This window comes from Astatotilapia calliptera, chromosome 17 (assembly GCF_900246225.1).
Source record: "Astatotilapia calliptera chromosome 17, fAstCal1.2, whole genome shotgun sequence".
Classification (NCBI taxonomy): Eukaryota; Metazoa; Chordata; class Actinopteri; order Cichliformes; family Cichlidae; genus Astatotilapia; species Astatotilapia calliptera.
In genome coordinates, this window is record NC_039318.1 from 4727957 (window position 1) to 4749552 (window position 21596).

Consider the following 21596-nt stretch of genomic DNA (forward strand, 5'->3'; position numbering starts at 1 on the left):
CATGCCTGATAACATCAGGGCATGCTCCGAAATGAGTTGACAGATGGTGTTGGATGGGAACTCTCCTCCTAGATCTGGAGCAGGGCATCATTAAGCTCCTGGACAGTCTGAGGTGCAACCCAGCCACGCTGGATTTAGGTCAGGCTAGCATGACTATGGCATCAATTCCTTCATCCTATAAAATGACTTCAGGTGGCTACTGTTGTGGTTTCGTCCTATATAACTAAAACTGAATTGAATGATATCCTTCAGGAATTGCCACCAAGCTCTTGCCACATGAGGCTGGGTGTTGTCCAGCACCAGGAGGGTCCCAGGACCCACTGCACCAGCACAGGGTCCTGGGGGCTTGGACAAGCGGTCCGAGGATTTCATCCTGATGCCAAACGGCACTCAGTGTGCTGTTGCCCACCCAGTGAAGGTCTGTCAATCTCTCCTTAGGTTTGGCTCTTCAGACCATCACTGACCCACCACTAAACTAGTCATGCTGATGTTACAGTCACTCAGGGTGAACCTGCTCTTATCTATGAAAAGCCCAGCTCAGACTCCACAGTGCCAAGCAGTGAAGTCCATTTCTGATTGTTTGGCCAGAGACATTCACACTAATGTCCTCCATGCTCTTAAGATGTTGGGGGAGGCCGCAAACCTAGCAATTGTACACAATGATGTGTCATCCTGGAGGAGTTGGACTCTAACCCTAACCCTCTATAGGGGACTTGGTATCATCTCGTGCTACCAGTAGTCACACTGACACTAGCCAAACAAAAACAATGATTAGAAAAGATGAGGTGGGAAAATATGCCTATAAAACCATTCTTCTTTTTGGGCATTTCCTCATTGTTGCCTCTCTAGTGCCCCTGTAGTTAATTTCATTCAAATCAACGCAGCTGAAATTGACAAACAACCCCCTCTGCTACTTAAATGACCAAATCAATTTCCCAGAAGCTTAACTGCCTTGACCTTATACTCTGATTAAAGAGTGTTCCTTTCATTTTTTGAACAGTGTATGACCAACCCCCCCCCACAAAAAAAACCCAAACCTAAAATTGTCCACTATTACTATGCAATGCTAAAAAACAACAAAAAACAAAATAATAATAACATCAGCATGCTCCGACTATGGCAATACAAGTTTAAAATATGTCCAGAAGGCAGGCAACGCTCTATTATTCTTTATTATCTACAAAGCACTTATAGGAACCATCTCAAGTCTACATTCTTGCAGTTAACTAAAGGATAACAGCATTAAAGTGGATCAGAAGTGCTGCACTACTCTCAAGTTTGTAGAAATCCTTGTGTGGTTTAAAACACATCATTCAGATGCTCTGATATAGACATAAACGTCTGTGTGCAGTGGCCTTACCTTAGTGTTAGCGTGTAGTCGCCTTGCATCTTAGTAGACGCGTCCCGAACCAGGAAAGTCCCATCAGGCATGTCTCTGAGCTTATCATTCACCTCCTCCCTGAAGACAAAATAGAAAAGAGAAACAGAGGAAGGAAAAAAAGGGTGTTTGACTTGGTTGAGTGATCCATGCACAGATGGTGTTCATTTGGAAAAGTCTGCCTTCAATCATCAGTGGCAGGCGAGTAGAACTTTCTTTATAACCACACACCTCAAAGTAAACAATCCGTCAATTAGCAGTGCAGGGAGGGGTGATCCTAGCCAGCAGTGTCTCAGCTGAGGATAAGTATGTGAGTGGCAGACTGACTGTCTGCACTGTAGGTGTGGTTATCACTGTTTGTGGAACAGCTAACCTGCACTTAAAGTAAAGCAGTGACCTTAACAGTAAAGACAATTTACTGAGCTGAGAAATAAACTTGTCAGTTATCTCTGGAGGTTAGAGTATATCGAAGTTTCAAAATATATTGACATACAAAACAAACTAACAAGCAAACCAAAGAAACATAGAATTACACTATATAGTTTACTAATATGATGGTGTATAACATAAAGCATATAAAAAAACTACTCTATCCTGCAGTCTTTAACTGCTGGAGCCCTACCCCTACTGTCGCTATAGACTTTAAGCTCACTGTCAAAGTTCTCCTGCAGCATAGATGGACAGACAGTGCTGTGATATCTAACAAAGAATAATAACCTGATACTCTGAGTTAAGATTCAATTGATGCTAAACAACATGCTAAACAGGAAATGCTAATTTCAAAGCCACCAGACAACAATGACAAATATAATATTTACCCTAATGAATAATAAGTGTTACTGGTCATTTTGAGACTCTTTAACATGTTGGTAGCTTAGAACCACACAAACATCAATGTCAGACAACTGACCAACTATAACTCCTATTATTTTGTGGTCTGACAACAGGTAAAGCACTGATAATACCCATATTTGCTTTTTTAAGATGTCTAAAATGTGCTGACCATGTCTGCACATAGAACACGCCTTTAGTTTCTGTCAGTGCAGGTCTTGTGTTGCTGGGGGAGGGGCCAAGCCTCCCACATCTGCATTTCATGTAACCTAACAATGTCACTGTTAAGCTCTCACTGATTTTTCTGTCAGTAACACAGTGTTTGCTACCTGGATATGTCACCCCAGTACCATTCGGCCTCTTGTAAGGAGCCTCCCGCTCCTCCATCCTTGGCGACATTGCTGCTGCCCCCTGCCATTGCGACCGAGGAGAGCTGCTGAGGCTTGGTTGGCTTTGGAGGAAGGGCTAGGAAAAAAAACAAAACAAACAAGTATTACAATTACTGTGTGTATAACAGTTCATATGTACATGATATTTGCATACAGTATAACTTGCCCTCAGCCCTGCAGCAAAGTTCAACCATCAGTCTACAGCTGCAGACAGAGTGTTGATCACTTTATCATTTAGAAATACTTTGCACAACCATACACAAAAATGTATGGTACCTCGCAGCCTCCTAGGCTACGTTCACACTGCAGGTGAAATCGCATCAAATCCAACTTTTTTTGACCCTATGCGACCCATATCTGATCATGGTATGACAGTGTGAACGGCACAAATCTGATATTTTCAAATCCGATCTGGGTCACTTTCGTATGTGGTACTGGATCCGATACATATCTGATATTTTAGAAAGCGACTGCTGTTTGAACGATCATGTCGCATTAAATCCGTCTTCTATGTCACTGACACAAGACAGATGCCAATTATCAGCGCCGGAGAAGACATCATGAACCCTTCCTGGCCATCCAGTGTAGATGTTAGTGTAACGTTGGAGAAACGTGAACATTTTATTTGTACTGTATAATCTGCAGATTCTGACAGACATTTCCAACTATCCTTTGAAGCACCGCTCCTCTCTTAAACAGCAATAAGGATAATTATTAGGCCATAAGTAAATAACAAAATAACTTTATAGCTTAAAGCAAAATTGGGAAACCATCAGTCAAACAATACTGTTTGGTCTGGGTCTAAACAGAGCGCGTTGTGTGTGACGTCTTCTTTTGCGGATGCGGGCCGTTTGAGCGTTCACACTAGAGCGCGTTTACTGTCACATTTTATTTGTAGTGTGAACAAGCAGACAGAAAAATCGGATTTGATCCAAAAATCAGAATTGAGCATTAAGACCTGCAGTGTGAACGTAGCCCTAGTAGACACACCTATTGTATCAATTTCAAAATCTGACATCACTGTGTTCGAGTTATTGCATTCATAAGATTTTCCAAAAACTTGACCTGTGAGATTCAAAATCAGCTGATATTTGTAGAAGATCCACCAATGGTATCAATTTGAAATTCCTACATCTCCACGTTCAAAAGTCACCAGATTCGCATTGAATTTTTGATTAAATCCTTAATATGTACACATTCTTTTTATGCAGATGATGCACAGGAACTGTACTCATAACCACACCACATAAACACTGTAGCAGTGCAGCTGGTGACTGTATGGTTATTAATCACAAGTGAAGCGCCCATATATCATAGTAATTATGCCTTATGTCAGAAACCACACACGCAGGTCAACTTTCACGTGAGTGTTCCCGGGGCTCAGCAGGAATGCTGAGGTTTGTTAAATGTGGAAATCCTCATGTTTTCATATCTTCTCCTGTCATTAAATTCATTCTCCTGTTAGGTTTGTAATGGGGAACTCTGGTCCTTCCGCTCGTTTGTTTGTAGCCATTGTCATTGCATCATCAGAGTGTTAAATTTGACTGAGAACTCTAACAGAAACTCTGACTTGCATTCTTCCCATTGTGTTTTGGTTTTTGACGGTTATGAAAATCAAGCTGTATAAACCCATAACTTAAAGGTTTTGCTATAAAAATAGGTTGTTGTCTTGTTATTAAGTGCTTCTTTATAAATGGACCGATTCTTATACATTTTTTACTTTTCTACTTTCCCAGAGCTCTCAAAGCCTTTTATACAACATGTCACAATCACCCATTCACACACATTCATACTCTGATGGATGCATTGGAGACCAACTTGGGGTTAGTGTCTTGCCCAACATATGCAGACTGGGGGAGCCAGGGATCGAATCACCAACCTTTCGATCAGTAGATGGCCTGCTCTACCTCAGGAGCTACAGCCACCCTCATAAATGTTCACTTTTACGTCACTTAAAGAGCTTAGTTCAGTTTGAGTAAAACTAACATAACAGGAGTGCCTTTGGTCAACGGGATCAATCTATAATGTTTCACAAGGTTTAGTCATTAAACAAATTTAAGTATCAAATGGAAATACAAACTGAAGAAAAGTCAATATATTTAACTGATTTTGTGAAATACCATGCAGTCTAACAAAAAAATAAACAAAGACTGAATGCATGAAATAAAGGTTAACATTACTGAGTCTGTTTCAACTTCTGCGTTGCAACTTGTGGCGCTAACATGCAACTTCTATGCAAGACTGGGATTCAAATCTATATTTGATTGCTAAGTGTGAAAAAATGTATTATAGAGAAAACATTTCACCTTGCATGTCAAGTCAAGTAAAACAGTATGACAGTCTGCTCACACACTGACCAGTCAGTCAAACGGGATTGATGGTAGTTTCAGAGCTTTTGGTTTTTGAACACTGATGTTATAAACCAGCGCATATTGTAAAGACCTGTTTGGTGCCATGCTGCATGCTAAACAGAGTTAACCTGACTATGACACATAATACGAAAAACAAACAAACACATGCAAAAGTTTGCAAGTATCCAAGCACATCTGGACACAATTTAAGGACCAGCAGTGTAATATCTCTCTCTCGCTCTCAACAGAGTACTGATGTGGGAGGTGTCATTTAAAAACAAAGTAACCTGATGAATGTACTGAAATGGAGTGGGCTCCTCCTGCAGAGTGCTCACGTGCCAGAGTCAGCAGCATTTGGGAACACTGTGGCCTCACAAATTACCACAAGACACACACGCACAGACAGCAGAAACAGACGCTTGAATGTGAGGAAGGGCTGAATAAAACCTGGACTTCTGTGTGCACGTGCACATCACCACTCACTGTCCGTTGAATGCTAACACTCACAACAGCAAATAGTTACATTGTTAAGTTATTTCTGTTATTTTTAAAGCAATCTATAGTTAAAATGTTTATGCTAAATACTACATAGGTAACTTTTGTCCTTAGGTTCGACTGGTGCTGTGTCACTACTATTCCACAATAAGGTTGCTGCTGGAACATTGCAGGACTACAATCACACTTCAAATTAGGTATTACATCAATGACAGCAGCTCACTGGAAAAGAACCATTGGGTATGTTCTGAATTTACTTGGGCTTATAAATGCTGCAACAATCGTTGTTCAGCATTTTTTCCAATATTATTAGAACTATTGTTCATCACAAATTTTCTTGAAATATTGTGATATACCCTCAAAATGATATCACTCACCACTAGGTTGAGGGTGACTAATGTGTTTAATTCATATCTTCTATGGAAAAACAGAAGACATTTTTCCCAGTGCTATGACGACTTAAACCTACAACATTTGCCCACTGGGGGGAGCAGAGCAAGCAAAATGCACAATAATTGATTTGATGCTAATTACAGACATGCTAGTATATCTAACTGACAAGTACAAAAAAAAAAGCCACAGCCACCAATGAAACAATGAAAACAATACTTTGGAGTTATATTTTAATTGTCACATGATAGTAGTGAGAATTCACTACAAAGTGTGTGTGTGGGGGGGGGGCAAAAGAGGGGAAGTGACAGCTTGTGCTTATCTATGCAAATGCTTGGATGCCAATAAACTAACACACTACATTTCAAAGAACAAAAAAAAAGTAGGAACAGTTTACATCCTACAAACTTTTTCTTCACTCTTTATTGTAAGACCACTTAAATAGAGACTGGTAGCCTCTCTTCCTCTCCTGTTCTTTGTTCCCTTCTCACTGACTATTCAACTCTTCTCCCTCCTCTCTCTCATGTCACCATGGCAGTCGGTTAGTGTTGCCAAAACTGTCGTCCTGCAGCTGCACTGTTCCCCTCAGTCAGCACTTTACAGACTAATGCTACACGTGTGCACTTCCAAAGATAGATGGGGTGGAAATTCATGTTATGTTTACATTGAAAAACACATGCACAAGTGAAATAGATCGCAAAAACAGAAAAAAGTAACTGATTTTAAAAAGCATGAAAATCAGAGTCTATGTGTGCTTGCAGTTGTGGACCACACAGAGGGTAGCGTGTAAAAAGCACAGAAGGATCACCACAGCTGCAGTTAGGCAATCTCATTACCAATAAAATTAGTCTTTTCTTGACTTCATTACGTGTGTCCACTTTTCATATGTTACTTGAACACCTCAAACACTGAAGTTACAATGAGATAATCGAATTTCTGTCTTAATACACCAACTACAAAATGCATTTCTACCAAATTAATGACTAAAACAATTTCTGCACCTTTAAGTCTCTCATTACTCCAATACTGTATCTGGTAGTTTCTTAGGACAATGGACACAACAGAAAATAAGCAGTACACAAGCTCCAGATTGCAAAGTTCTATAAGAAAAATTAAGACCAGAGACCTGTAGAAAATCCAAACCTTCTGACAATGATCAGAATTTGTGGGAAATGTGATCTTATGTCCTAAATAAAGAAGAATTATACTAATCGGAGAACAGTCTTAACCACATGGACATATTTGGAAAACGTTCAAAACTGCAAAAAACACGACTTAAAAAAAATATGACTAATATAACAGAAACTGCTGAGCCCTTAGTCACAACTACTGCATAGGTCCCTGAGAGGAAGCCAGAGGGACGGTGAACAAAGGGGACCGTAGGTGCAGCCTCCCCCTCACCAAACAAAGGACCAGTGCTCACACATTCACATATGCACAGACACTTCCATATCAGTTGTCATTGTACATGCTGACAGAAGCCTGCAGCTCTCCTAAACAATAACTGTCAGAGTGGACAGACACATGATAAATTCACTTGAGACAAAGAGAACTCAGAGAACATGGGTCTTGGGGCATGTTCAGGAGTGCACACGCCAGCTGATCAGGGAAACAGGGCAGCAAAATTGAGGTTTGACAGATGTGTACCGACACAGGAATTCATACACGACAATGGAATTAATGCACAGCCTACAGTTAAAAACTCAAAGCAGGAAGCATGAATGTGTTGTTCTGAAGCAATCTGCTTTATTTTCACAGCTCTACATCTGGATGAGGTAAGTGTGAGTGTACGCATCTGTTAGATGAATGGAGTCTTTCAGACTATCTAAAGAGGATCCAGATTTCTGATGTAGTAAAGCTGATTAACATTTAAGTTGACACATTGACAGAAATTTAAATTTGATAAAGCTGTTTCTAAATATTAAAATATTATAACTTTTTAAAGAACCACAGAAAAAAAAATCTGCTTTAAGTGACATTCTGTTGTTGGACTTTCATTTGGACGACTGATTGTGACCCAGTTTTAAAATACAAATGCACACAGAGCAAAATAATGAATGAATGCCAGTGCTCGCTCACATCCTCTGCAAGTTATGGGTGCTGCAGGAGCAATAAAAGAGAAGGAGGAGCTCTGTGTGTAGGGGAAAAGCTGAAAAACACTAAAGAAAGGGCAGCATAAAAATGCAAATCAGTAGACATGGATACAAAGAAAGCTACGGTTACATTTAAAAATGCAAAACTAAGAAGGCTGAAGAGACTAAAAAGTGAAATACATGAAAACAAGAAATCTCATTCCCTCTCTTACCGTTCTCCATCACACTCTCTGTTAGATGCATGTTTCCAGTTCTCTCAGCTGTTTCCCTCCTCCCTTTTTTCTGTCACTCACTCTCCTCTCTTACTTGCACACACTCCCCCTCCTCCCTCCTCTACCACCACCTCCTCCTCCTCCTGCTCTCCTCTCCGTCAGACTGAAGAAAAGAGGGAGCACAGCTCATTCTAAAAGACAGAAGATGCCCCAGCTAATCCCTGCACGGAGGCACGCCCCCTCATCCAATCAGAGGACAGCCCGGAGGGAAGGCGTGTAAAGCTCAAAGAAAGAAAGAAATGAGGGAGGCAGGGAGGAAGGTTGAGTAGGCTTGTGGTAGACCAAGTCCATCACACCACGCAATCACACACACAACAATGCAGCACCTCTAAATCAACAAGTTTCTACTGTGACTGCCAACTGAATTTGTATATTCATTCACTAACCCTAAACTAAGAATAAAAACAAAACTTACCCAACCTTCCAGTAAATTCAAGCCTTGTTGAAAACTGATTCTTGTTCCAGCTTCTCCTACAGGGAAAAGCTGGAACCAGAATGAGCTTCCAGCTTCTCCAACCAGAATTAGTTTCAAAAAAGGCTTAAAATGCAGACAAAACCATAGGTGCTAGACATTCTACATCTTCAGACATTCTACTGGGCTATGCCTGGAAAGTTACACTGGTGGAAAATTAGCAGAAGACACCTCTGTCCTATTACAGAACAGGTCCTCATACTGACGCTTAGTTTCATGACAACGCTGCAATTTATTTACTTGAAAAACAATTTTGCATCTTTCCGCTGACTCACATTTCAACACAAAACAAATTAATTTTATTTATACAGCACCAGCTGACAGAAATCGAATTATGCTTTATATGAAGTAAAGAGGCCACAATATCAGAGTGAGAACAACAATCAGACAATCCCCCTATGTGCAGCACTTGGTAAAAGTGGGGAGGAAGAACTTGTTCTTAACACGTGCAAGGAAGCATCCAGACTGCACAAATAAAGAAAAGGAACAATATGAATGAAAAAAATGATTTGTCATCTTGGCAAAGGGGTCTTTTTCTTTTATTCTGTGTACACATGAATAAAAACTACGGAGAAGAAAGAGGAGCTGGAATGTATAACACTGCATTGTACTGCAAATGAACCTAGACATGCAAAAAGCACTCTGGTATGGTCCTTTGGCAACAATGTCCCGGTGATTTTCCATTGAAACACGAGACTCATCATTCACCCCACATCCACAGAGTGTCGCTTCACACACACCAAGTTGCCAGTGGATACGGAGGCCTTGCCCTCCCCTGGGGGTGGCAGTGACACTCCACCTGTGCTAATCACACCACAAGTACCACTGTACACACACAGGAATTCACACACTGTAGATATCAGTGAGGTGTTCACATTTCAATTCCAGTGTAATAAACATACACATGTAATGAACATCTGTGGACTTAGAGGTTTAGCTAATGACAGGATGTGCTCATTTGGACAAAAGAGCTGTAAGAATCTGAGTACTGTACAACCTAAAACCAACAGAAACAGCGAAGCTACTCGCATAGGAACAGAGGATTATTTGTCCTCTATAAACACCAAATCAGTCTACAAAAACACTCATATATACACAAATGCTGTTCTGAAGGTTTCACATTGCCAACACAATGTTTGTTATGGTCCAAAACATTCTTGTTCACTACATTTTGTCAGATAGAAACAGTCTGCTGAGCAAAGCAAAAATCTGTTATTTTTTGTGCCATGACAAACCCCTAAAGAAATGGCACTAGGCACGATAAAAGCCGTCCAGTGGCCAGTTAAATGTGTGAATCACCATTAAATGGCCAGAATTTTGCATCTGCATCCCTAATGCACTGAGCAGCAGCAACAAAGGATTACCGACTGCACTTCAAAATACAAAGTCTAAAGAGAAAACGTAGCTGAAACAATACTTTTACCCAGCACAAGCGTAAAATATGTTGCATAGTCAAGCATCCCGTGGTAAAATGGTAGTGAGCTCTAAGCCCAAATACTCTGCAGCATGCTACAGATAGACACAACACGGCACTGTGAGGTTGCTGCGGAGTATAGTGCATCTTAATAGATACATGGAGGGAAAAGAAAGGAGACGGAAAAAAACCCCGAAAGAGCTACAAGGCAATTCAACAGCGCCTCCTGGAAACAACACAACGTCCCACATCTGCGCCATGATCCATTGAGGAGGGGAGAAAAGCAGGGAGGAAGAGGAGCGAGTCGAATGACACTGGCACAATTGCCGAGGAATGAATGAATGAAACTTATTCAATTGTGGGTGACAGTTGGCTAGAAAAGGGCACAAAGACTTCTATATGTGTCCAAGTGAAGATCGTTTTTATTCGGAGATATTCAGGACGGTTTTATTCCAGGTTTTATTCATTTTCTTGGTTTCCTGCTTGTCCCATCCCCCCCTCTCCCCCTTCCCCGCTCACGGCACAGCTGATTTTGGAATGATTCAGTCGGAATGGTTTAATGCAAACTTCAAGTGCGGAATAATACCAAATCTCGGTATTGTACAACATTTACCCGGTGGTCTCATAAGCCAAATTCTCCAACGGTTAAATTAAAATGGGTTAAGCAGCAGATACAGTCACCTTGGCTCCTATTCTATCATCTCATAGGCCTCTTGCAAAGCCATCAGACGCAGAGAAGAAGTGGGGATGCTTCAGTGTACGGACTACACGGGACTTATTGTCTCCACAGTGAGACTGCAGCTACTGTGTCATCACGCAAATCTGTATCTTAATGTACAAAAGATCAGCTGTGGCGAGTGCACCGGACAGCGAGAAACAAAGAGTCCAAGGCGTTTAAAGCGCTGTCACTGCTGCTGTAAACTGCCATTTTATTTCCTTCGTCCCCGAATTACCTGCTTCTCAGCTACAGACAGCGCTAAGTTTATGTACGCTGTCACAAATGTAGCGAGTGTGCCTAAAACATCACGACTGCCCAGAAGCCCGCGAAGCCCTAATAAAACAAAGCCATAACTGCGTGACCGGTACGAACAGGAGCAAAACGTGAAATCTGAAAGCTTCTCTGCAAATTTCACCAGACACCAAAGCACACAGCTCCTAAACACACATCACTCCAGCTAATTAACTCCAGTCCAACTAACCATTTCCCCGCTATCACCGGCTTGAAGCTTACCTGGTGGTTGGTCCATTTCCAGATAAAATATCAGCTCTGTGGAGTAGGGCATCATCACGTCCCTCCAGTCTCCTTCCTCGCCGGCTTTTTTGGTCGTCCAGACTGTGTTATACATTGCTTTCTTGTAGCTTAACCAGGCAGTCTTTGTATTAGAAAAACGCTATTAAACAAAGTAAAAATGACCGGCGTACTTAAAAAAGAAAAAAAGAAACAATCATCGTGTGCTCCTGTCATATGCCTCCATGTTAATCTATCTGTTTACTTCTAAGTCTTCTATCTGAATTCCTGCTTCAGGATTAAATGAATAGACGAAACGTATACAACAAGCACCGGGCTGCGACTGCTCCCTCGGACATGTTAATATTGTTAACAACTCGAGGAACTTCATGAAGGCTCCTGTATGTATGTGTGTGCATCTATCTGTCTACATATATATGCACATAAAGACTTCCTTTAAACGGTGGGTAGGTAGATGCCAGCTCTACATACAACCCCCTCTGCCTCTCCTCCGCAGGTGCCACCGTCTCGCTAGTTTCATTTTAAGAAACGCACTGACAGGAGGAGGCTGGCGGAGGCAGAGCCAGACAACGGCTGGGAAAACCCACTCCTACACGACATGCAGGGGAGGACAAAAATATCACCAAATATTCACATAAAACTTAGTGTAAATAAACTGCTCTTTAATGTTACATATAATAATATCCCTCATTTATTCATTGCCATTATCTAATCCATGTAGGAAATCCAATTTTTTATCGTCCCTGCCGATTTGACGAATAATTAATCGTCCCTTTATTACTCGAAGAGTGGTTAGCCCGTTTCTGTCCTCTATACGCCGCTGACAAAGCGCTCTGCGCAAGCTCAGAAGCCGAATTTCAAAGCCAGTAGGAAAATTACCTCAGCCTATGAAGAGCAAGTTACAAATACGGTGGTTTTCCACTAAGTTTCTAACCTTCGCCTGAGTCTGTGTGACTACATGTTACCAGCTTCGGTTGGTACATACAGCACCGACAGCTGTTTGGTATGACATAACATGCTGCATGATAACTACCAGTCAAACCAGGACTGAGAGCCAGTGCTTGCTTTATTAATTTCTGCAAATTAACTAGAAACAGGAAGATTAAATAATGACCTTGGTGAAATATACATATCAAGTAAGTTTTGTTTCTAGTTCATGTTTATAGCATTATGAGGTTAATTCAAACAGGCACCAAATATAAGGACAACCCCCCCAAAACAAATTAAAATCACTTATGCATGGTTTTGGAAATTGTCAGTAGCAGTGTGAATAAGATGGAAATACATTGCAACAGAGATTACAATGTGGGAGATTGTATGTTTGCATAACATACCTAAAGATTATGTATCCACATTAGCAACTATCCTCTTGTAGGATAGGCAACAATGCTTGTCCTCTCCAAAGGTACTAGCTGACTAAGTCCACACATCTTCATAAACTCCTTTAAAGTCTCTTTACACTAGCTTTTTTGAATTTTTGGTAATTCCCTTTCCCAAATAGTGGCAAGTACACCCTTTTTCATCATAAGGGTCTTTTCTGCTGCAGTGATAGAGCTTTAGTTTATTTGATCACTGGGCTTGTTTAACTAGCCTGTTTAACTGCTATTTGCGATGTGAAGAAAACCTCCTATGGTGAGGTAAGTACAGTTACAGATAATATGGAAGCTTAACCATGAATTAGGGAATGCTAGAGATATGCAAACATGCATGAGGCCTGTAATAATTACATTTACCCCCCACACACACACACACACCCCCCAAAACACCCACCCACCAAGAAGGATAGTATGGATTTCCATGATTATTAGTTCAAGCACAATCTCTAGGGATCCTTTTGTTCATATTTTAAGATTCTAAAAATGCTTGGTATTTTTATATTAACAATGAATGGCAATATGTTGTGGGAAAGGGGTCTCTGAAAGCGAAACAGAGTATTAATGCTGTGTTTAGACCAAACATTAGTGAAGTTTTACCCCTCATTATATGTGCATGTACAGGTGATAGAGCGTTTCTGGAACACTTGCAGCCCAAAAATATTACCCAACATAGAAATGGAGAACTACTTTATTCCAGTATAGTTCCAATAGCTGGAGTTAAGTAAAAGTTTTGATTCATTCAAATATTCACACTCTCTCTTTTTTTTCTGTCTCAATATAAAGCAAATGTGATATCAGGGAGAACCACAGAAATCCCAAAAGAGGAGGGAAAGAAGACACAAAAGAGGAGAATAGAGACACCATATGCAGAAAACATGCTTTCTTGCTTTGTGGTAGATCTTTGTTCTGTTTTCACTGAGATATTTGAATGCTAATCAATAAAAATCAAAAAAACAAAAAAAAACAAAAAAAAAAAAACAGGACAGAAGACTTCCTTTTTTATGTCAGACAGTGTGTGCACAGATTTTGTATGACTTACTTAGCTATGTGTTGTGAGAAAACAACATTTTCTTTCGGTCTAATCACACCATTAGGCTATCATGCTTTATAGCAGAACCTAAATGGACATATTCCTCGACTAGTACCATCTGATGCTGACCTACTGCCCAAAGTCCTTTCACTGAAAAAAAAATGCTTACATCATTTTTCTTAGAACTTTGTTTCCATTTTTTAAATTTATAATAATTATAATTTTATTAACACCATGATGGGTGACCATTATTTTGATCCAGACCCCCATCATCCCACAGTAATCTCTGCCAGGAATGACAGCTGCTTTGTCTGGCCCAGTGTCCTACTTGACGAGGCAAGCAACTCCCACCTACTATCACTGACCCAGTCATCTATATTTCCATAAACTTGTCTGTCTCATCTGTCCATCACAAGAGAGGTAGAAATGAAGGAGGATGAAGGGACCTTGTGTGAATTGAGGGAATTGAATGGATTCTCCGTAATGCAGTACGCACATATATATCATTAATGTGTGTTTGTGTGTGTGTGTGTGTGTGTATGGGTGGGTGGTTGTGTTACAGATGACTTATGCTGGATACACACAGCACAATGTTCTTCTCTGTACTGTGTGTGTGTTTACAGCCTGGCAGATGGATCACTATTAATGATACAGCAGCTAAAACTGCCTCTCGACAAACAAAGGAGAAACGAAGAGGGACGAAGGATGGGCAGACAGCACAGGAAGGGAGGACGATGATGGGAGATGTGCGCTGATGGTTGCACTGTCCCCAACCATCAGCACACAGCTCCCCATTTAATTTCCCAACCACCAATCGCAGGAGCACCAAGTGGCCTATTTGCATAGCATACCTCTCCGATGGCTCCATATACACAAAACATATACAGTTATGTTTTCAGGCACTTGTTCAAGCACATTTACAATCAGATGCAAAAATGAAAACAAATTCCCAAAGTAACAGAAAACATTTTTAAGCTTGGCAGACAATGTAAAAACCCATTAATGGCTGATGATTGAAAGAATTGCTGATTTTGAAAACGCTTACTTTAACCTTTAGTTTTGCAGAATTTTCCACTGCCTTTCACTATTATCATGTTAAAAAGACAAAAAATAAAAATGAAGGAAGGACTGATATGTCAGACAATATTATATCTTCAGTCGTAAGTGTTAACATGAATAGAAAGCTGCAATGGTTTACTCTTAAATCACTGTGTCCAGCACACACACAAAAAAGCACAGAGCAAATGATCTGCAACTGCAACAGTCCTGATTTGTTTGATCCTGTGTTATTGAATCCGTGGACTTCCCTTGTCTCTTTTCCCTCTGATTTAGTTGAGCTGTCTCTTGTTCTCCCTAGCTGTGAGAGTGAGAAACAGTTGCCACTACCAATGGGATAGTACTCATGATCCTTGGTTTGCACCCACCATTCTGCTCAGTTTTCAGTTCGATAATTTTCAGTTCGACATTGTTGTAGTTTTCAGTTTGGATATACTGTTACTTAGGTTATGTTCTCATTTTGGTCTTTTGATTTTGATCTTGTTAGGTTTTTAGTTTTTCCTGTCCTCCTATATTTCCATGCCTAGCCTGTGTTTCTGTGTTACCTCCTGTGTTTAGTCAGTTCTGTCTTTGTGGTTTACTTTTGCCTGTTAAGTTCATGTGTCTTGTGTCTGTGAAGGTTCTCAGTCATCCAGGTCGCTGTAGTCTAAGGAGCTTTTCTTGAAGGTGAAACATCTTCAAGAAACTTAAAGAAGTCCAGACGCTTTTCTTTCCACGCTCTTTGGCTTTATGTGTCTTAGTTTCAGTCTCATCATATTCAGTTTTGCTTCTCCTGTCTCGTCTGTCTGTGATTATGTCCAGCTGTGCTCCCCAGACGGTGGAGGATGGTGGTGGATTCGAACTGTGTTTTCTTCTGCTTGCTTGTGCTGTAAATGTGCAGTGTTCAATCTTGTGTTTTACAGATTTAATTGGTCTTCTGTGTGAGATTGTGTGTGTACCGATTTAGAAAGAGACAGAAGAGTATTGTATATCTCCCTGACACGTTTCCTGGTGTCAGAGTGTTACTACTGTACAATCTATCACAGACTGAGCACATGGTTAGACTTTTTTTCTTTTAAAGGAAAAGGTAGCAACGTGCACATTTGCTGTCAAGATAGAAACTGTAGGAGCAACCTGAGACAAAGATGGATGAGATCTAATCTGCCAGGTTTCAGTGCAAAGCAACTGAAGCAAGAAATAAAGAAATTAAGAGACAAGACAGGAGAGAAAGATTGGGGCGTTGGTCCATGTGCCTAAAATATTTTGTTGGGATTTAGGCTTTGTCATATGTAGTTTATTAATGTGTGTGTGTGTGTGTGTGTGTGTGTGTCTGACAATTTTCTGACTACTTGCTCTATTTCTGTGCTTATCATCCATGGCTATTGGTGATTTCACATTTTGTCTGACACTGTAATAACTAGAGTGGAGAGCACAATTTAACTGTAGACATGAATAGATTGCTAAACATAGATGTTGGCTGAGTGGGGTCCGTGAGAGCACACACACTTTTACACAAACACACACACACACACGGTGGTTGCGTAATATGGCACGACACTTTTGTATATATTATGCATAAGCCTTTTCTGAGGGCGCAGGGAAGACGCACACAGTGTGTCATCCCCCACATCACTGCAACAACTATCATTAGAATGCACAACGTAGCCAAGCAGTAATCCTTTTGTTCCCTTACTTTTTCAACATTGGGTTTTCTGAAAATATGGCAACATTTACAATACAGCTGTAAAGTGTCATTCTATTAGTAATTTAAGTAAAATTCTGACATTAATCGAGTCAAGTCCAGCTCTAATCCTGGTAGATCAACTGATCTTATTGGCAGTCCACATAAGCTGACGGCTCAGCTGATATCCTCTGTATACATTTGGCAAATTATGTAAGATGCTCATACAGTTTTTTTTTCTTGCTGTGCATCTGAAAACTGATTTGTAACCCATCTCCATCACAGGTCCCAAAAGGAAAGATCCTTTTGTGTCCAGCTTTTTTGTTTCATATCTTCTGTCATCGATGCCTGGTGTTATGTACTGGGTCTTACAGATGTTCTCATTATCTTCCATTTTCCATGTATGAATATGGAAGGCTGAAGATGTCAGAAGAAGAACAAATCTATGCCACCAAATATAAATGTCTGCAGATGTAAATAGCATTCTTCTTTTGAATATAGTGTCTTGGCTCAAGTATATAATGAATTCTTGACTTATGGCTCAAAAAAGTGTTGTCTGTGATGTCAATGACCTAAACCTTTGACCACCATCTGCCAAAATGTTGTCGTCTTCTCATCATCTTTACATTCATGTGCAAATTTGCACCAGATGTGATGAAATTCCCTCTAGATGTTCCTAAGACATCACATTTACAAAAATGGAAAGGCTGTGAGATCACAATGTTGTTTACCTTTGGCTTCAACAAACATTTGTACCAAATTTTTTTTTAAAAAAAGGTCATTAAAATGTGTTCAGAATTTGCAAACTGAAGACGATTCTTTTAAATCCTCTACATAAGCTGCCTTTATAGATTTAACCTCCTAAGACCTGAACTCCTTCATGGCATGCATTCTTAATTTCTCTTTGCTATTTGGGCTGATTTGGACCTCATGTAAAAACAAAGAATTACCTGATTTTTATTTTTTACCTGATTTTTGCTTTTGACTAAAATGAGATCCACATATGAGGACGTTCGTTTTAAACTTCGATAGAACAGTGGCAGTATAATATCCCTGTATAATGTCCTCATAAGTGGATATCAGGCCCTTGTAGAGCAAAATTGAGTATTTTGGTCTAGACAACCCAAAATGTGATGTCCACATATGTGGATGCCAGGTCCTAAGACATTAAAGAATCTACCTTATTATAAAAAAATCACTTTCTAAAACTTTAATATCTATATGAATTTTCAGCCAAAATAATTCAGCTGCTTTTTAATAGCAAAAAGTCCAGTTCTATACATTTCTATAATCTTGTAATGTTTAAATTCAGGCCCCGTTTTGAGAAACATTCTTTTTCATCAAACCAGGTCAACCAGAAGAAAAAAACTTTTATAAAAAGTCCTGTAAAGTCTAGAATGCATTACCAGTTAACACACGAGAACTCATTTTAGAAACATTTATGCAGTTCCCAGTTGAGAAAAGCAGATTCCCAGATAAGTTATGTATCTAGAACAAAAGAAGTTCAGGAGACCCCTGCTAAGTACATTTCTTCTAAGTGAACAAGCATCTCCAGGGGTAAGACCAAGCTTAAACACCATTGACTAGACACCGTGCTGTAGTTAACATCACAGATACTGGTTTGATCAGGGCTTTGAAGGATCTTGCACATTGGATTTACATCGACTGTCTTGGTCTTAGTGCTGTGTGCTGTGAGTCATGTGAACTCCAACTCAAGCTTGGTTTCCCTGTTCCAGACTTTCCAGCTCAGTTATTTCCTGTCTGATTCACCAATGAACCAGTGAAGTCATTACTATTTGGAGAGGATTGACTCCCTGAGCCTGTATCGCAAAATCAAAGCATTGCTCCACCTGTGTGAACTCAGTTTGTTGCACACTGCATCAGTCAAGCAGAAGTAGCAGTAGCAATTAGCCCGATTTTCATCAGTTATTGACAACACCCTACTGAGACCATGTGTCCATCATTTAAAGCAAAAAACATTAGCTGAGATGAAACCTGGCAGCCTGACTCAACACACCTATAGATTTTTGTATGAATGATGAAAGTTTATTTTATTGTTTGTGGCCATTAGAGGAACCACAGTTTTTAACACGTCTAAGGTGGCTTAAGTCCTAAACCCTTGGTAACTTTGAAATTATGTCGTTAGTTCCAAACCGTTGAAATCTGTTATCCAAGTAGGGTTGAGTAACAGGCTCTGGCTACAAATCATAACTCTGCTTTTATTTTGCCTACAGTGGATAAATCCTCCATAGTAGTTAAACTGGAGCTGATCAGGAGAATGAATATTAGAATATTCAGAATATTAGGATAGACACAATAGAGTGAAGGTAACAGGACTATAGAAACAATAGAAATGAATAATTGCCAATTCCAGCACAGGCCAGATTTATATTGATATTAATATTTATTCATTTGAAATTGTATTTGTGCAGTCATTACATATTCAGCAGAAGTAGGGCTGTGTGTAAGCTAAATAAAAAACGATGAAATCAGTTTAGCATAAAGTTGTGTGATGTATTTAAATAAGCATGGTGCACTGATAGAATTTCTGGAATATTCACATGGGAAATTAAGGGTGGGAAGCAAAACTAGTGGATTGCGTAAACAAAAGACTGAAATGATAAATGCCATATGAGCACAGATGATGATACCTGATTATTTTCTCAATTTAAGTGGCTAAAATTATATTAACACCTATCCAGGGATTTTAAAAGCGGTGTTGAATAATTACAGGTTCATAATATCATGGGGGAGCAGTTGATTTGGAAATTTAAGAAGCCTTTCTGACTGAACATCATGTTGATTTGCTTGGCTTAAATTCAATAAATAAAACACATTTATAGCACAGAACTGAGCGGTAGAGCTGCTTTGGACAGAGGCTCTACATAATATAATGCAATGAGTGATTATAGCACTGAGTGCATCAGTAACAGGATCAGGTGAAGGCAAGATTAGAAAAGACAAAAGCCATAAGAATGTAACCACATACATAGAAATAACCAAGTTAAGAAGGACGATTGTCACCCTCTGGTGTCGATTTTGCATGTTTAAAGAATACATCAAGGATGCTATTTTAGTAAAAATGAAGATGACGGTACAATACTCTTCTTGCTTGGTATCTATTTTTTGTGTAACCAGCCAGTCAGTGTGCCAAGAGAAACAGCAGATCAGAAAAGAGAAGGTAGGACATAGATGGCAGACACACACACTAATACACACTTTTTGACTGAACTAAACCCAAATCTTTCCACCCTTCCTCCTCCCTTATTCCTTTTTCAGATTGCTATATCATGCTGGCAGACAAGGCCGAAACTCTCCACTAGCATCTGCGTCTTTTTCCCTCTCTCCCTGTATGGCGCTCTGTTCATCTGTCGATCTGGCTCTTTGTCTTTTCACTTCCTTTGCGATGGGCGGTCAGACAGAAAAGCAGACCGTCTGATAGAGGAGAGCAAAAACTGAAAGAAGCAGCATCTTTTAAGGTAGTCAGACAGAGCCAAGCAGACGAGGTCTGACTCGGCAACGGGTGATGTCATCCCACAGTGTAAATGTCCCCATGGTCCTGATCCCATGATGCAACACTCTGGTGACAGTATGAAACAGGCTGCATCTGCTCCTGTAGTCTGCATCCAAAACTGCTGAGCTACCTTTCTTACTTGTTTCTCAGTCTTATTCTCCTTTTTCAACATTTTGTTAGTTTTTGCTTTGCAGCTCATTTTCTGGCTTTTCTTCAAATCTTTCTATTGCTTTCTCTTTCCTTGATCAGATCCCTCCAGCATATGCCCGGCCCCCGTCTCGTGCCCACACACACCGTCACACCCCCCTCTCCCTTCTATATTTGCTCTCTACCCACACAGACCCCCTTCTTCTTGTCCTCTCCCCACTCTCCATTGGTTGTCAAGGCAGCAGGGCACCATGGCTCAGCATTATTCATGCCGTAGTCAGACAGTTCTGCCGACAGACAGACTTACAGCAGGACAGGCAGGTAAACAGCTAAGCAGAGAGTCAAGCAGGCAGGCTGCCTGAGCATCAAGTGGTCCAGCAGAGGCAGGCAGACCTCGCTATAAAGATACCAGTCAGTTCAAGAAGCACCAGTCAGATGATTTAGAAAAGTATCATAACCAAATCATGACTAAAGTTACTTAAATACACTCCCAACATAGAAATTAACCTCAGCTGCTAAAATATATTTTTCCACTTTATCCATTCATCAATTTTCTTAACCTTTTAAAGCCTCAACCATGAATTAATTTGCAGAAAATTCAAAGTTATGAAAATGGAATGCCTGTTGAACCTTTTGGCAATTAAAAAAAAATTAAATATGAATTTACATATATGAATTTTAATTTGTATCATATTTTCAAATTTTTTTCCAGTTTATTGCTTAAAATGCATTGTGCAATTTTTTTTTATGTTACTGGGGAGGAAAAATGCACTCATGATGTAGGTGTCAAAAACTCAACCCCCTTAGCCAGGTCATCACAAAGAGCAGACATGAATTTACATTCAGGAATGGAATGACCATCAGCCACCGCCAAAACATGGATGACATCAAGTTGCATGCCAGTTTCAATATATGAAGACTGTATCATAATTACAACGTCTGTCAGGGTCTTTTCTCAGCAGTGCACAGAGAGTAATTTTCATGTAGTTCCATACATTCCATTTTGCAATACCCATAAAACTGCAGCTACTTAAGTGAATGTATTGTCTTAGACTTTAGTATGTACCTGTGGCCACACACAGCAGAAAAAAAACAACAGCGATAACACATTTGACACAACAGTATCTTCTTTAACACACCAGTGGCTCAGTATCTTCTGTGAAGTAATGTTTGGAGCTCTTCTACACATCACAATGATGAGGTGTTAGACAATGATTTCAGGTTTACATGGTAGAATAGTTTGTAATAACAAAGTTCTCCTCTGGATAGATCCTGCGCTCCACCTGAGTCTAAGTCATTTGGACCTCACACACATCCCATCAAATTTTAATAGACAAGTTCATCGTTATAGATATTTACTTATCTTATATATTTACTTATAGGATATTTACTTAGGGTCCTTAATTCCAAGGTAAGAATCATTCAAATAAATGCCACACGCTACCTAAATGTTGTTGACAGTGACTATCCTTTAATTAC

General features: G+C 40.0%; 1 protein-coding gene across 5 annotated transcripts in view; it reads right to left on the reverse strand.

The window, feature by feature from the left end:
• The window catches only part of pik3r3b (phosphoinositide-3-kinase, regulatory subunit 3b (gamma)), a 232412-nt gene that overhangs the window by 5175 nt on the left and 205641 nt on the right, over positions 1 to 21596 (reverse strand). For 3 of the 5 annotated variants that reach the window (XM_026147116.1, XM_026147115.1, XM_026147114.1), the window contains 2 exons: positions 2539 to 2674; positions 1361 to 1459 (listed from right to left, as the gene is read on the reverse strand). In XM_026147116.1, coding sequence (XP_026002901.1) covers positions 1361 to 1459; positions 2539 to 2674 — 235 coding nt within the window. Of the gene's footprint in view, positions 1 to 1360; positions 1460 to 2538; positions 2675 to 8139; positions 8234 to 11316; positions 12883 to 21596 lie in introns of those variants that run through there. The other 2 variants (XM_026147117.1, XM_026147118.1) reach the window with 2 other exon arrangements.